Below are 16,469 nucleotides of genomic sequence, written 5' to 3' on the forward strand. Positions count from 1 at the left end.
TTTTGCAGGAACAGATCTTTTGCAGATACTGATCTGTTGAATGTGTACAGCATCTTTGTGTGAAGCATCTTGCAAAGATTTCTGTCTGATGGGGAGTTCAGCTCCATAGAATAGACTGTGTAGGTATGGCTCTCATACTACATGGAAGGGGGTAAAATTGGTCTGTGATCTTTCATTTTCCAAAGACTTTTATCTCAAGTGTATGTAGCATAAGACAAGGTTTCAATAATAATGATTTTTCCACAGAAGCTGCCCCTCTGTTGCCGCCTCACAAAGTTGTGCTCTCTGGGCTGGGCTGCAGGCACTTGGCATAGGGCTGTTCTGTGAACGTGCAGCTTGATTAGCGGCTGATTTCCATAGGTTGCTGCGCTCAGAACTTGGGCTCGGTCCCCGTGTGGAGAGGGCTGGGCTCTGCTGCTGCTGCTGATGACAGTAGAGGAGGAGCGGCTCCTGGATGAGGAGCAGTGAGGGCTGCTGAGTGAGGAGGGACAGCTCGGGATCTGATGAGGGATTCACACCCCGGCATATCCCTTCTCTTTATGGAATGTTGCTGGTAACTCTCTTCCTGCTGTGTTCAGTGCAGAAAGGTGAGTTCCGTGCCCGTGGCGCCTCCATAGCAGTAGCGATGCTCTGGGCATCCTGTATTGGAATGACCTGTTACCTGCGGCTGGTCTCCGTGGACCCCTGGCAGAGTTCCTGTGCTAGTTCTTGCTGTGGGGTGTATATATGGGGGTGTATAGAGACCCTGCTATAGTGATGATCCGTACGTGTAAGTTTCTGCCTGTGTTACGTGGACGGCCAGTGTTACTCGCTGTACTTCAGCTGCACGTTGTCACCCAGGCTCACCTGGTCACTTTCCTCCTCTGCTTCCTCCTTGTTTGTTTAACAAATCTGTTTCGGTTGGTAAAGTGAGCCCCGGTGTGCAGATACTTTACATAGCAGCCAGAGGATGGATGGAGTCATTGTGCATACATATGCATACAGTCACGATTGTTTGCCTCTCTCTCCTGTGTGCCTGTATACAATGTACATAACTACATGGATTTCTTGCATGCATTAAGGTGCTCGTCAATAGTTTAATAGTACAATTTTTATTTATCAGATGGGACCTTTCATTGTCATTTTTATGATTAATTGTACAGAAAACTGGACAGTGTGTGGCGAAAATAGATGTAAAACGATTCTATTGTCAATTGGAACATTGAATTTAATTGATTGGAATTTTGATTCAGCGGTGGAATTGGAAGAGAAAAAATACCCCAATCAACCTGATTATGTGAATAATCGAGAATTGCTTTCTGATTACTTTTGAGCATAACAATTGCATCGAAAGATCACCTCTGATGAAGAAATTGTACCGTTAATGGGCACCTTTAAATGGCTCCTTGTTCCGACTGTCCTTTTTTGTTTGACTATGTAGGCAGGCTGTTAGAACACGCTTTGGAATGAAAGGGGTTAATTACTAATTTTGGGAGGGGCTGTAGAATTTTACATAAAAGATTGGGGTTCGCCTGGCATTGGAAATCATAAAAATGAATGAAAATAGTGTGAAGTGACTAAAGTGTTTCAGCATCATCACATAACAATGCCTATGAATGCACCTAGGTAAATGGAAGTCCTATGGTTAAATGCTGCCTCCTTGTTTGCATATATAAGCGTGATAGGCTGGCAGAGATGCTCTGGATGCCACTGGATGAAGCATTGTATAGCAGCCATGAGCGTGGAGATAAGGAAAGGGGCTGACCACAATACTTTAGCACACCTGGTTACCAGAGTTCATGTTTTCATCGGATGTTATTATCATTTGGCCGTAGAGCACTAATCACTGTTCTAGTAAAGCTTTGGATAATTGAGAAGCAGCAAGCTAGCAAAGCTTAAAGTGCACAGGCAGGGGTTGCAGCACAGTATATGTAGTGGTGCCTTTGCAAGTGAACTTAATAGTTTCCAAGTGAGAGAGCACAGGGACAGGCAAACTTCTGCCCTATTTGCTCAGTGTCTGCAGTACATCGCCAGGCTCTTTGCCTCTGCAGTGTGCACAACATCCATTTTTGTCAAGAGCAGAGCACTGAAGCGCAGAACACTGTAATGTTGCAGAGCACTAGTATGTGCTGGCAGCTAACTTCCATAGGATGCCCTTGTGTAATGATATTGCCTGTTGCAAGGGCCAAAGTGGAGTTTGTGTCCTCTAACCTGTCTTTAGTGTCAGTGCCAGGAAATGGAATTTAGGATTTCATTGCACTGATGGCATTAATACATGGCAGTAACCATGACTTGTGTGCCATTTTCAGGGGACTGTCACCATTTGAGATGTGGTTTATCAACTTGGAGGTTTCCGTAATAAAATTTGGTATGCTAAAAATATGGTCTTGCCTGACAAATTGCCACCAATTGGCTAACAAAGGCTTTTTTGTGATTTGTACTCATTGCCATATAGTAGTAAAATTGCAGAATTCAGTTTTGTGTGGCCAGCTAACAAATCCCTTTTTAGGTGTGTTTTAATCTAGTAAAACAAGGCAGCTTTTAATAGATCTGTTTATTTATATTAACGCACATTCAGTAATGATTCTGTCATTTAGGAAAGATCGTCACCCCATAATGATGCTTGATTGAAGAATTTCTTGCTGTTTTAGAGATTGTGGCTGAGAAACCAGAATTATTGAAACTCTCAGGCGAATTGTTATGGAAAGAGAGACTATATGTTGTTCTAAATTCATGTGTTCCTTATTTATGGTGGTGTTAGGTATTCCAGCATCCTGTATGACAATCAGGCAGTGTATGGGTTAACCGTAGACCAGTAATCTTGTGCTCATCATGGCATGCAGATTTTCAGACATGTTGGAAATTTTCAGTGGAAAATGGAATGAGCCTTCCAATGCGTATGTGCCTCCTCGATTTCATAGCCAAGTCAACGAGACAAAGTGTGGTGGGACCTGGTCACTTGATTCAAGGGTGTATGGCCATCCACTTTGCCTGAGGACTCTCTGTCCAGGTCCACAAAAAGCAGCATATTACCTGTTTGACTTAATCTGGGTGCATTATCTCTGGGTACAATTATTAAGTGGCACAAAGGTGTGGGAAGGAACAGTTATAAAGGGTTCTTGGCATTTAACCTCACCCTTACAGAAGCCACTGACTTTAACTCACAGAGGATCCAGAACCACTTGGATTTTTGTAAATTAAAGCAACCGAAAACCTGTCTTTTGGCGTAATAAGGGGTTGAATTGCATGTGATAGAAATACTTCTTGCTGGTGAATACATGCAAATACTATATTTTTTTTTTTACAAAGTCAAAATGAATGCATGACTCCTGCAGAAAGCCTAACGCTAATCATACAGCATAGCTGCTCTGTCAGTAGCCCTTGCTAAACAGAAGCCATCATGACTACATGGGTGTTGTTCAGACTGTATAGGGTTGGCGAAGGGTAAAGGCATTTTGAAGTGGAAACATGGGCTTCCTCATAGCGGTGCCATGGAAGCACGAGTCAAGATGTGTTATGAAGGTTCATGTATTCTTTAACTACAGTAGACTACCCTTCATTCTAACCCTCCCAAAAAAAGGAATTGTCAGTGCAAAGATATCAGCAGAAACAAATGTTATAACCTCCCATTGGCCAATCAGTTTGCTCTTTATTTCCGAGAGTTGATTGAAAGGAATAAGATCAAATCAAGACATGGAAGATGTGACGATCTGAGCTATTGGAGATTACCAATATCAGACTGATTAATATTTGCTGCATTCAGTGACCGGTTGATTAATTGATTCAGACGAATTTAATTGACAAAACCTACAATAATGGCAGAAACACTGATCTGACCTACAAGTATCGACACTTCTCATTGAGACTGTTCAATATTAATTTAGGGGAGTGAAACTGAGTGAAGTAAAATCATGGCAGAAATTTTCAGTTGAGTGGGCTGCGATCAATGGGCTCATTGTACACCGAGCTGAAGGGCGTACCGGAAAACGGCCCAGCTGTTGTTTATTCTGATCAGATTTAGTCAATATTCAGTGGAGACAGTTTCTCAGCATTTTGGTGCATTGTCGCCTGTGTCTAGATGACTACTGTAACCAGCGGATGGATTACGTTCAGTCAGTCGCTCCATAGTCACGTAGGCTTAATTGCACCAGCTTTTTATAAAACGCCTAGAAAAGCGCATACAGACTATGAAAGGTTTTTTCCAGCTGAAATCTATGGCTCCTTGCGCACAATGTATGTTGCATTACAGTAGAATCGCAACGCTGACAAACTTGCATCCATAAGACACATACAGTACCATTGAAAGTATGCGTCACTGCCACTGTAAATGCATAGCATGCAACACGTTATTCTGATGGAACCCAGCACATCGCTACACAACAACAATGTGCTAGCCCCATAGGAATAATATTGTGAAGTGATGACATTGTCCATTGCGAACCAATACAACAGACGTACAGGTTGATTCATTAAAGGTTATTGGCCTAAGCAGCGTGGGTTAAACCAGCGAGGGCACTATACACGCGCTCCTGTTGTGTAGCTTGTGCTGTTAAAGTTATGCGCGCTTCTTTGAAGTAGCACGACTGTTACTATGTTAATTAGGGCCTGAGCCCACTGACGCAGTTGTGTCTGCTTTTCAGTTGCACATCAATGTTACAGATGCTGAAAAGCGGACAAAAGCGTTAGTGGGCTCAGGACCTTAATGTAGTAGCGGCTGCGCTAGTAAAGTATTGCAGTCACACTACATCATATCGCGTGGCACTTCAAAGGAGCGCAAACGCAATGCAACAGGACCGCGCCCTCGCTGGTTTAGGGCTCTTTCACATCAGAGCTTGCGTTGGAGAATGCTCAAAGCATACGTTTTGTTGTATGCGTTTTAATGCGTTTTGATATGCTTTGCACTGCAGTGAGTGTGCGTTTTTAATCTGTTTTCAATGCGTTACAGCACATAGAAAAACGCAGGTAATTTTTTTTTTTTCTTTTAGTTTTCAACTTTCTACATTGTTCCTCTGTTGCATTCTGGGACTGATTGCCTGCGTTAACGGATTAAAAACGCACATAGTGTGCGTTTTTACATTGACTAACATTGTAACGCATAAAGCTAGCGTCGGCCGAAAAACTGCGCCTGGGTGCAGTGTAACGCAACGCACAAAAAGGCTGCGTTATATGTGAAAGCTAAAATTAAAGTCTATGGACTTTCATTTCACCTTGGGTAACGCAAACTTTACCCTTTGCGTTGAAACGCAGAAAATTTGCCCTAATGTGAAAGAGCCCTTAACCAGTGCTGCTTAGCGTGTTAACCATTTTATTGATTCAAACAAATAATGTGCAAGGAGCCTAAGTGTTTTATTGCATGGTTTTCTGGTGACACTAGGCATGCTGTGGCACATGGCATGTATGGATGTAATTGGATGTGTGTGGGCATTTTCCTCACAAATAGGTCCCTGGGCACTGCATGGCCCTAAGCCCCCTATTGTGTATATGGTTATTGTGGCATGAATGGAGATTTCCCACAGGTCTAAATACGTTTAAGGCCTGGAACCCACTAGAAAACGCTATAGCAATCGCTAGTGATTTGTGTTAGCGCTTTTCAGATGATTTTGGGAGCGCTTTCCCTGCTCCTATACAATTCATTTAAATGGAAACGCTGCCAAAATGCTGCATGTCTTGTGATTGCGATTTCCCTGATTACAATCGCTCTAGTGGAATCTGTCAAATCCATTTCCATTGGCAGAGCGTTTAGAGAAAACGCTCGGGATTTAAAGCGCTCCCTAAACGCTCAAAAAAATAAAAGCTCTGTGGGTCTAAATGCTGGGAAGCTGTCTATGTAAACTAGGCCAAAGCCTTTTTATGCTTGCAGAGTCTTCATAACTTTGGCCATTGAGAAGCCTTGCTCAGTAATGAAGACCTGCCAGGTCACACCGCACACGTCTCTGAAAAGGTCTTCTGTTTGGTTACAAAGTAACACGTTGGTTTCCACATAAATCAAATGCTCATTGCTGATCTCCATTATTAGCAGCGTAGATTCTAAAGAGCAAAACAATAGCAGAGCCTGTGCACGTAACATGCAGAGCAGCCTTTGTAATCTGCCTTGTGTGGAGGTCTGTTTCACATCTGACTGTAAATTATGCTTGATCTGAATGATTGTATGAAGATCACAGGAAGCTCTGCCCTTTTACCTGTTGTATGTATACAGCACTCTGTAACTGCTCCGGCCGGCTGTCATTGTTTGCCATCTTTTAACAACAAATCCGTTTGTGTTGCCAGGAGTGCAATACAAATATTCAAGGTGAGAGAAGAGAGGGGCCTGTGTTCTAGATACAGGGCAAGTCATAACTTGTACAGAGGCTTATAGGAAGAGCTTAGGTGATAAGAGATTGGAGGGTCATTCATCATTTGCTATTGACACTTGTATAATGCATGCAGGCATGATAACCAACGGCTAGAACTCCATTTGCTGATCAGTTATACTATGTCAGCTGCCACACCACCTCCATGTGGTACTTTTCTGGGCATCCATTCAGTCCATGCAAGTAAAAGAAACATAGGGCCTGTACACACTGAAAATCGCCAATCGCAATGGGATTTTAAAGTCGCATGCTTGCGCTTTTGCAAATTGTTAATGCGTTTTTTTCCCCTCTCCTTCTTGTAATTAGTGATCAGCTTCAAGTCCTTCAACAGGAAGTTGTGCAGTCTCCTGGGATTTGACCCAAAAAAAAAAAAAAAATCGCAACACACACACACATTATTTATATATATATATTTTTTTTAAACTCCGCACTCCTAAAGCAATGCAGTGACTGTTATTGCGATTTTTCCTCGCACCACTGTTTACTGCTCATCACAATTTTCATTATTTTTTTAAAAGGGTTTTAGGACTGAAAAAAATAAAATAAAGTATACGATTTATAAAAACGTAGTGCAATGCAGCTAGTATGTACAGGCCCTAAAGTGTTGCAACTAGGAACAGTCACTTAGAACCTTTCTACTAGAAGGGTTTTGCAAAAGTGTTGGGTCCCCCCCCCCCCCCCCCCCCATTGCAAACATAGGGACTGCTGCATCTTACACGCGTTTGAGCCTCGTTGCAAAGTATAGGGGCGTAGGAAAATCGCATAGCAATTCAATGTTCTCCCATCGCAAATGCTCTGCAAATGTGCTGTACACCCATCAGATCGCATAAAAAAAAAAAAAATTGCGGATGACATATAGTGCAATTGTGTTTCACAGTGGAAAAGGGCCTATTATGCTGGGCATACACTGCTTGTTTTTGACGCTCGATTCTCTTGGTCGATCGTTTTGCTGCTCTATTCTGCAGTCGGTTCTCTTATCTTCCGCTCGTTTTTCTTATCTTTTTCCATTCACTGCTATCACAAATCAAGCGGCGAAACGATCGAGCATGTCGTAAATTATCTATCGGGCCATCTAAATGGCTCAAAAACGAACCGTGTATTCCCAGCATTAAGCCTGGTACACACCATGCAATTTCCCGTCAGATAGATGGGTCGAATAGATAATTTCCGACAGGTCCGATCAGACTTCCATGCAAATTGATCAGAAGAACGATCGGAAGTGTTTAGAAAAGCAATTGGAGATCTGATCGGATCTGTCAGAAATTATCTATCGATCCATCTATCTGATGGGAAATTGCATGGTGTGTACTTTAGGGTGCATTCACACTGCAAGCCATACTACAGATTCCCATACAGGACTTGAACCTCCATGGATATAGATCTCCATCTTCTTTAATTTCATCAAATAGCAGTGATACAGCATAAAACCAGCACAACGTTTTGGGCCTGTCATCAAGGGCAACAGGCCCAAAACGTTGTGTATGGGAATCTATTGTATAGTTTGGACTGTTGAATGAGAGGTTTGATGAACCTTTTATCCTACTAGGACTCCCAGTTATCTACAGTTGTACATCCCTGAGGCTGGCAGACACCATTTCTACAGTTGCACTCACACTGCATCAGTTGTAGTAATTCTGCATGTCAACTCACTGCCCATACAATTCTAGGGGGCTGCTCACATCTGTGCATTATAATGGGACACGTTATTCTAACTTATTAACGTGTATGGTATAATGCACTTGCTGTTTGCACATAAAGGCCTAGTGCACACCAGAGCGGTTCGGCTGCAGTTTGCGATCCGCTTGCGGGTGCGGATCTGCTAGGGTAATGTATTTCAATGGGCTGGTGCACACCAGAGCGGGAGGCGTTTTGCAGAAACGCATACTCCCGGGCTGCTGCAGATTTTGGATTGCGGAAGGCGTTTCTGCCTCAATGTTAAGTATAGGAAAAACGCAAACCGCTCTGAAAAACGGCACTTCAGAGCGGTTTGCCAGGCGTTTTTTGTTACAGTAGCTGTTCAGTAACAGCTTTACTGTAACAATACATGAAATCTACTACACCAAAAACGCTTCACAAAACCGCAAAATGCTAGCTGAAACGCTACAGAAAAATAAGAAAAAGCGTTTCAAAATCTGCTAGCATTTTGCGGATCTGCTAGCGGTTTTTGGTGTGCACTGGGCCATAGAGAGTGCTTTCTTAGGCTGTTTTCCCACCTTCCAACGGATCACGTGCAGCCAGCAGGAATGGCCAGTGTAGTGTCCGCTGTAGCCCAGGGCAGATGTTACCCCCATAGGCTATGTGGTGAACGCCTGGGATTATCACGGACTGAACAGAAGTGCGCCCTGCTTATCGCAATGGATCCACTGGAACATGAAAAGTGTGAACAGCTCCTAATACTAAAAAAGGAGCCGTTCACAATTTTGCGATGAGCAGAGATTGGACAAAAAAATGTCCACTCTCAGCTCAAGTGGGAACAGAGCCTTTGCCTATTTAATGCTGGGAATACACGGGTCGATCCGGCGGCCGATTAGCTGCCGGATCGACCCCAGCCGCGTCCCCGCTCCTGCACGCGGATCGATTACCGCTCGTCCACGCCGGCGCTTCCTTATCAGCGCTCTATTCCCTGCCATTGTCCGCCAGTGGGGATCGAGCGGGCGGGGGTCGAGCGGCTTGATCGGGTCAGCTGAATATTATCAGCTGGCCGGATCAGCTGGTCGATACATGGTACAGAAACGTACCGTGTATCCCCAGCATAAGACATGCCCTACTCTTTGGACAATCAATTGTTCATACAGATTTAATTTCCTGAGTCATCACAGATCTGTCAATCCAGATCAGTGTACAAACAGCTGCTTTCCTTCCATATAAATTAGCATAGCTTCTCTCAGGGCTGTGGAGTCGGAGCAATTTTGGGTACCTGGAGTCGGTGGTTTCATAAACTGAGTTAAAGTCAGATGATTTTTGTACCGACTCCACAGCCCTAGGTTCTAGTCCTTGGCAAAGTGCATCGATCGGTCATTTGTGCATATACACAGTGTAACTAGTGCACAACACATCAGTATTTACCAACACATGCAATCGCTCAAAGAACTATGAAATAGTTAGGGCTCGTTTCCACTATTGCGTTGTGAAATCGCTGCGGCAAAATTCGCATGCAGATGTGCATGCGAATTTTCCTGTGAATTCGCATGAAAAGTCGCATGGATGACAATGTATGCGAATTTAACCATGGCAATGCTGATGTGCTTTTCCATTGATTTCATGCAAATTCGCATGCAAATTCGCATACCAAAACAGCATGCAAATTTCCTATTAAATACATTAGCGGCGATTCGCATGCATTCCACTCGCAGGCGAATTCTGCGGCTCTTTTGTGCGTTTTTTCACCGCTGAAAAAAACGCACCTCAACAACGCTACAGTGGAAACAGGCCCATCCACTTGCATTACATGTGCGAATCCGCATGCGTTAGACGCATGTGGATTCGCGATAGTGGAAACGAGCCCTTAGACTTCATTTCATCCAATCATTTGATCAGATTGTTCATTGATTAGAAGTGAATACTGACTTGTGTCTACTAGGCCCAAAGTTCCCCAACTCTGTCATCAAGGCCCACAAACCGTGCATGTGTTGCAGGAAACCACAAGCATTCACAGGTGGGTGATAATTTGGTGTCTCAGCAGAGCTCATTAACTGCCACCGGATTTTTTTTACAAAACATGCACTGTTTATGGGCCTTGAGGAGAGGGTTGAGGAACACTATATGCCTTTATAGTCATTCCTCTGTACTGCATTACATGCGCATGCACACACCCGCTAACGGATACCTTGGCTTTTGTAAAATGAGGGGGGGGGGGCAGCATTTGTAGCAAGTAGCCCTCATGCCCACTGCTTCCCCCCCCTTCTTCTTTTACCTTTTTTTAAGGACCCCTCAAAGCTGGTTCCGTTTTGGCCAGGTCGCTGCTGGTGCTGCAGAGCACGTGCGATCAAAGAAACACTGCTCGCCGACCTGGCTGACCCAGAAGTAGCTTCGAGAATAAGATAACGGAGGGGGTTGGAGAAGAACAGCAGTGGGCATGACTACTTACTGCACATGCCTGCTCCCTCTGTTTTTAAAATTTATGAGAGCTAAGGTATCCTCAAGTTTAGCATTAGAGATGTTATAAAGTGAGCAAGTGGTCATTTTAAAACCCAGCTCCAGGAGATTCCCCGCCCCTTTCTTTCAGATCTTCACTGATGTCTGTGTCCCCATTGAGTAGATCATACTGTACTTTCTGTCAATGTGACATGCATAGACCTACATACTTTATAGTACTTTTTAATATGAACCCTGGTGGTTCCAGGGACAGCAGTCAGAATTTGATTGGAGTTTTACAAAGGACCAAGGTTGTAAAATATAAAACATTTAATGTAAACCTCTGTGAAAGTTATGCAAGAATTGGCAGGTTCCAGGGCGATAGTGACTCACCCGTAAATCACTCTGTCTGATGCCTGAAACGGGGGTGGGTGGGGGCATTGGGGGCTTGGCAACAAGACCCTTGTGGTGGTTTTTGCCCCAATTTTTATTATTTTATTGAAGCTCTTTGACCACCCCACCTGCACTCCTGCAGCTGCTCCCAGCCTGGCAGCTGTGGCTTAATAGGTGGCTGCTTAAGGAACACAGGTGGGGCTGACCATAAAGCTACAGAAACACTTTGGGTACCAACCGCCATGGCGGTTTTGCTGAAGGGGGCTTAGTTTCAGGTAAAGAATGATTTACAGGGGAGCAGGCGCGTTACTACCCTGGCACCTGCCGATTCTTGCATAACTTTCACCAAAGTGTAAATTAAGGTTGCATTCACAGAGTGTGCCACTGCATTCACTGTTACAGAGCTGCATTATAAAGTCTTATAACACAGCTAACTGCACTGCAATGATAATTCTATGGGATGTTCACAGTGCTAAGTTAACGTCGCAAGGAAAAATGTTGCATTATGGTAACTCACTGCTTGCAGTGTTACCTCTAAACGCAGACGCGTTGCGACTTTAAAGCTGTATTAAAACGCAATGTCCCGTTATGAAAACAGCCTAAATGTTTTATATTGTACAACCTTGGTTGCTGCCAACCATAAACTGTACAAGTGTGAGCAAGAGGAGGGGGGGGGGGGGGGATAGTTGGCACTGCAGCTCGGGACTGCTAGCACTGGAATGATGCAGGCAGGGTTCACACACACTCTTCTCCCACTTTGGTGCAATCTGCATGCTCAGATAGAAGTGTGAGGCAGTATGGACCAATCAGGGGAGCTATGGGTGGCACCAAACGGTGCAGATATGCCGAGTTTACAATCTATTTATGCCCGGCAGGAGGGAGCCCCGCATCCTAGCCTCTGTGGAAGCGCATTTATAGCGCGAAACGGCTGTCCGGCACCTGTCCCCCGCACCACCACACTCCACAAGATGGTATGTGACCTTTTTTTAGCTGCAATGTTTTGTACTGCAATACTGTGCCTCGCTGTTGGAATAAAGCACCTGCAGTGCCGATTGCCTTTTCTATTCTCTTCATTCCATCCATAAACTGTGCAATATGATTGTACAAACTTTCATCCAGTGTTATCAAATTGGTTCTACAGTTTTGAGTGTACAGTTTTTTTACCTCTTTTTCAGTAGTTTGAGAGTTTCCCTAAATTATCTGTACAAAGTATTCTCAATCTGTTGGCTCATAAGGAGCATCCACCATTCCCGCCTGCCACATGTAAACAGTATTGGCCCCATGTGTACTAGTAGTAATACACACTGTCTTTAATGATCAAGCGACGTGCCAGGCCAATGGATCACCACATATCTTTATGAAGTAAAGTCGGCACCGTCCAGAGTTGCTCTTTAGTGTTTATTGCAATCTTGTCGTGTTGAGAGTAACAACAACGATGTTTCAGAGTGACACATACACCTTTATCAAGTTCATGACATAATGCAGTACAATGTAAACCCTGATCACCTTCCTGTTCACTCCCTGCTGGGTCTGGTTGCATTCCACCAGTGGGCCTCTCCAGCTGGAACAGCTGAAAGAGGCCTCCACAGTTCGCATAGCAGCACCTGTGGGCACCCAAATTTGTTTTAGGGTAATGAGAGGGTACCCACGAGGTCATGATTAGTTGCTTAGTAGGAGGGAGTTAAGGTTAGGCGCCCACTGGGTGGTGGTAAGGTTAGTTGTGGACTCGGCATTTTCCTATGTAAGATGAATGGCTGAAATGGGATTGGCTGTTTTACCCTCTGTCCACTCTCCCTAAATTTTTAACCTCGGTCACCAAGTGACCAACTGTGCCAAGTTTGGGGACTCTAGGTTTATTGCTGTGAGAATGGCAGCCTTCTAAATCTCCCCACTGACCTCAGTGGACAAAATCTGATTGACTGTTCGGTGGTTCTGCCAGGCGTGCAGGGGGCAGAACATTATCTATTATACACTCTCCTAAAGGAATATTAGGAACACCTGTTTAATTTCTCATTAATGCAGTTGTCTAATAAACCAATCACATGGCAGTTGCTTCACTGCATTTAGGGGTGTGGTCCTGGTCAAGACCATCTCCTGAATTACAAACTGAATGTCAGAATGGGAAAGAAAGGCGATTTAAGCTATTTTGAGCGTGGCATGGTTGTTGGTGCCAGAGGGGCCGGTCTGAGCATTTCACAATCTGCTCAGTTACTCGGATTTTCACGCACAACCATTTCTAGGGTTTATGAATAATGGTGTGAAAAGGGAAAAATATTCCAGTATGCGACAGTCTGGTGGGCGAAAATGCCTTGTTGATGCTAGAGGTCAGAGGAGAATGGGCCGACTGATTCAAGCTGATAGAAGCAAAGTTGACTGAAATAACCACTCATTACAACCGAGGTATACAGCAAAGCATTTGTGAAGCCACAACATGCACAGCTTTGAGGCGGATAGGCTACAACAGAAGAAGACCCCACCGGGTACCACTCATCTCCACTACAAATAGGAAAAAGAGGCTACAATTTGCATGAGCTCACCAACATTGGACAATTGAATACTGGAAAAATGTTGCCTGGTCTGATGGGTCTCGATAGTCAGAATTTGGCATAAACAGAATGAGAACATGGATCCATCATGCCTTGTTACCACTGTGCAGGCTGGTGGTGGTGATGTAATGGTGTGGGGGATATTTTCTTGGCACACTTTAGGCCCCTTAGTGCCCATTGGGCATTGTTTAAATGCCACGGGCTACCTGAGCATTTTCCGACCATGTCCATCCCTTCATGACCACCATGTACCCATCCTCTGATGGTTACTTCCAGCAGGATAATGCACCATGTCACAAAGCTCAAATCATTTCAAATTTGTTTTCTTGAACATGACAATGAGTTCACTGTACTAAAATGGCCCCCGCAGTCGCCAGATCTCAACCCAATAAAGCATCTTTGGGATGTGATGGAACAGGAGCTTCATGCCCTGGATTTGCATCCCACAAATCTCCATCAACTGCAAGATGCTATCCTATCAATATGGGCCAACATTTCTAAAGAATGCTTTCAGCTCCTTGTTGAATCAATACCACGTAGCATTAGGGACCATTCACACTAGAGCGCTTTTCAGGCGATTTCAGCGTCACTGGAAATCGCTAGCGTTTTGAAAAACTTGTGTACAATGAAAGTGTATTGAAGTGTTCTCATCTAAGCGATTTACGATTTGCTGAAACGCAAACTTGTAACCTGCAGCATTTTCTGAGCGAGTCTGTAGGCTTTATATTGAACTAGAAATCACAAAACGCTAATCACTGGAAAACGCTGTCTATACAGTGAAAAACTGCTGGGAAATCGCTAGGGAAAAAAAGCTAGAAAATCACTCAGCGTTTGCATTAGCGTTTAGCGATTTCTAGTGTGAATGGTGCCTTAAGGCAGTTCTGAAGGTGAAAGGGGGTCAAACCCCATATTAGTATGGTGTTCCTAATAATCCTTTAGGTGAGTGTAATTTGTATAGGCGGCCAATAACATTAAAAATGCAGCAGGCGTGATGATGGCTATCAGGGAAAATCGCATCCCGAACACTGTTTTAACCAGTTCAAAGTGTACCTAGCGTTTTTGCAATTCGATTGTAATTGGATCACAATACCCACTCAGTGGAAAATAGTCCTTGACATTGAACAATTTTTTTTTTCTTTTTTTTTTTTTTTTTAGGCTGGGCTATAGACAAAAAACCCACAAACATATTTATTTAAACACATACACTTTTTTCCGTTCTGTGACTGGATCGTGTCCTAGGACAATGTTATACATTGGTCTAATTTTGATAATGAAGTGGGTTTTATTAATGTGGTTAATTTTCTGAAATGCCATACTTGTGCCATTTATCAAGTGTATTTTTCTGTGCATCCCATTTTCATGGTTCCAGAAGTACAGGCTCATCGTAAGCGATGGCATTTATGTACCTGTTGGTACAGAGTATTTTAAACAAACACCTGGGCTGTAGTTTAGATCAGTTGGGAGAAGATTCTTATTTTCTGAGAGGGGTTCTGCATGTGTTTACATCTACATATATATGCATGTACACACACACCTATGCATGGCTGGCACACGCAGCAGCTGTGTGTGGAGGGAAATCAGGCTTGGGGCAGCAAATAACAATATACTGTACATATATTATATCTATCTATACAGTATATATTTATGTGCAAGATGTTTATCACTATTGTTTCCTTAGGCAAAACATCCACCAACTGATATTTCATTGACATTTCACTGAATCTGTTGGAAATCTATTGAGCCTTGCAAGCTTATTTTAATCAATTTGAAAAAGTTTATTGATCCAAGCTGTGATTGGGCACAGCAATAATTCTAATCTTCCAGGTGGCGAGGTGGGTTGAGCGGCGGGTATGGAATGGGTGCATAGTTTTGTATCGCATCCATCCATCCATCCATCCATCCTAACGGGGACAACAGCTCAATGGAGTCTCAATCATAGTTCCGATGAAATCTGTAGAAGGTCAAGTGGTGCAATTTGGCAAAATGAACGCTACTCCTCGTTTGGGCAATCACGAGTAATCAGCTAAACCAAATTTAGATTGTAAGCTCCTAAGAAAAAAATTCTACCCATTCCACCTCTATATACACTTTATAATATGTGTTGCTGAAATGTGTTCTCTGTAAATCCCTTATTGTATATGTGACTGTGTGTTCTATGTTGTTCTATAGAAGATGTTGTTTTTACACTATATATGTGTATAGAGTATCATTTGTCATCTCCTGTGTGGTGCACCTGCACCCTGCTGACTGTATGTACATTGCATTGTGGTCCGGGAGTTATCTTGCCTCTTCAGTGCTGCCTCCCTCCTCCCGCTATAACCTGTGTCTGCTGGGATGGACCTTGGACACCTCAATAATCAGCAGGTCAGAGCTCTAGGGCTCTCTCAGATTCTTCAGCTGTCCAAGGCTACCATCCCTCTGCAAGGGACACCATTCATTGTCTTCTAATTAGCTCAATTAACTCATTCCTTGCCCTTGTGCTTGGCGAATAAACAGAAACAGTGGAGAATGCAAATGCAAAGCTAGAATTCTCTTCTACTGTATTTTTTTGTTAGGAGGATATGTTGCAAGCAAGCTGTGCGCTGCTGCTAATTATTCCTGCATCTCCAGCTCATTAACCCATCCACTGCTGAAGGAGAGGAGGGGGTGGAGGGGTGCAGCCCATTTGTCTTAATTTGCTTTGCAATGCGTTGTATCATAAGGAGCCATCACAGATTTCTGAGACGTTCTTGCCTGATCACATACAGATGTACTGGAGCGTATACAAATACGCCAGATATTCTGTTCTCTTTAGAAACAGAATCACATTTAGGGGAAGTAACCCCCCCCCCCCCCCCCCCTTCCTCCCTCCCTCGTTATTAAAAGATGCAGAATTACATTCTCAATTCCCAGCTCATCATTTCTCCCTAACAGGACACATTAAACCCACAGATTTTTTTGATGGATAAACATTGCAGTGAAAATTCTGCCTTCACCATTCTCCCCCCACCCTCTGTGTTTATCAACCTTTTCAAAAAAAAAATTCTATTTGTACTTGCAGATGAGATCCTTGAATTACAGGATTTCGCATTCATACGTGTTCTTGGACAGGAACCCCCCCCCAGCAAATATTCTCTAGTGAAATGAA

General features: G+C 43.7%; 1 protein-coding gene across 2 annotated transcripts in view; it reads left to right on the top strand.

The window, feature by feature from the left end:
- The first annotated feature begins 442 nt into the window (after positions 1–442).
- Positions 443–16,469, top strand: part of DSCAML1 (DS cell adhesion molecule like 1) — a 406,342-nt gene continuing 390,315 nt past the window's right edge. For both annotated transcript variants that reach the window (XM_068240886.1, XM_068240887.1), the window contains exon 1: positions 443–587. In XM_068240886.1, the coding sequence (XP_068096987.1) occupies positions 545–587 (43 nt within the window). In that variant the 5' untranslated portion in view covers positions 443–544. The remainder of the gene's footprint in view (positions 588–16,469) is intronic.

This window comes from Hyperolius riggenbachi, chromosome 6, assembly GCF_040937935.1.
Source record: "Hyperolius riggenbachi isolate aHypRig1 chromosome 6, aHypRig1.pri, whole genome shotgun sequence".
Taxonomy (NCBI): domain Eukaryota; kingdom Metazoa; phylum Chordata; class Amphibia; order Anura; family Hyperoliidae; genus Hyperolius; species Hyperolius riggenbachi.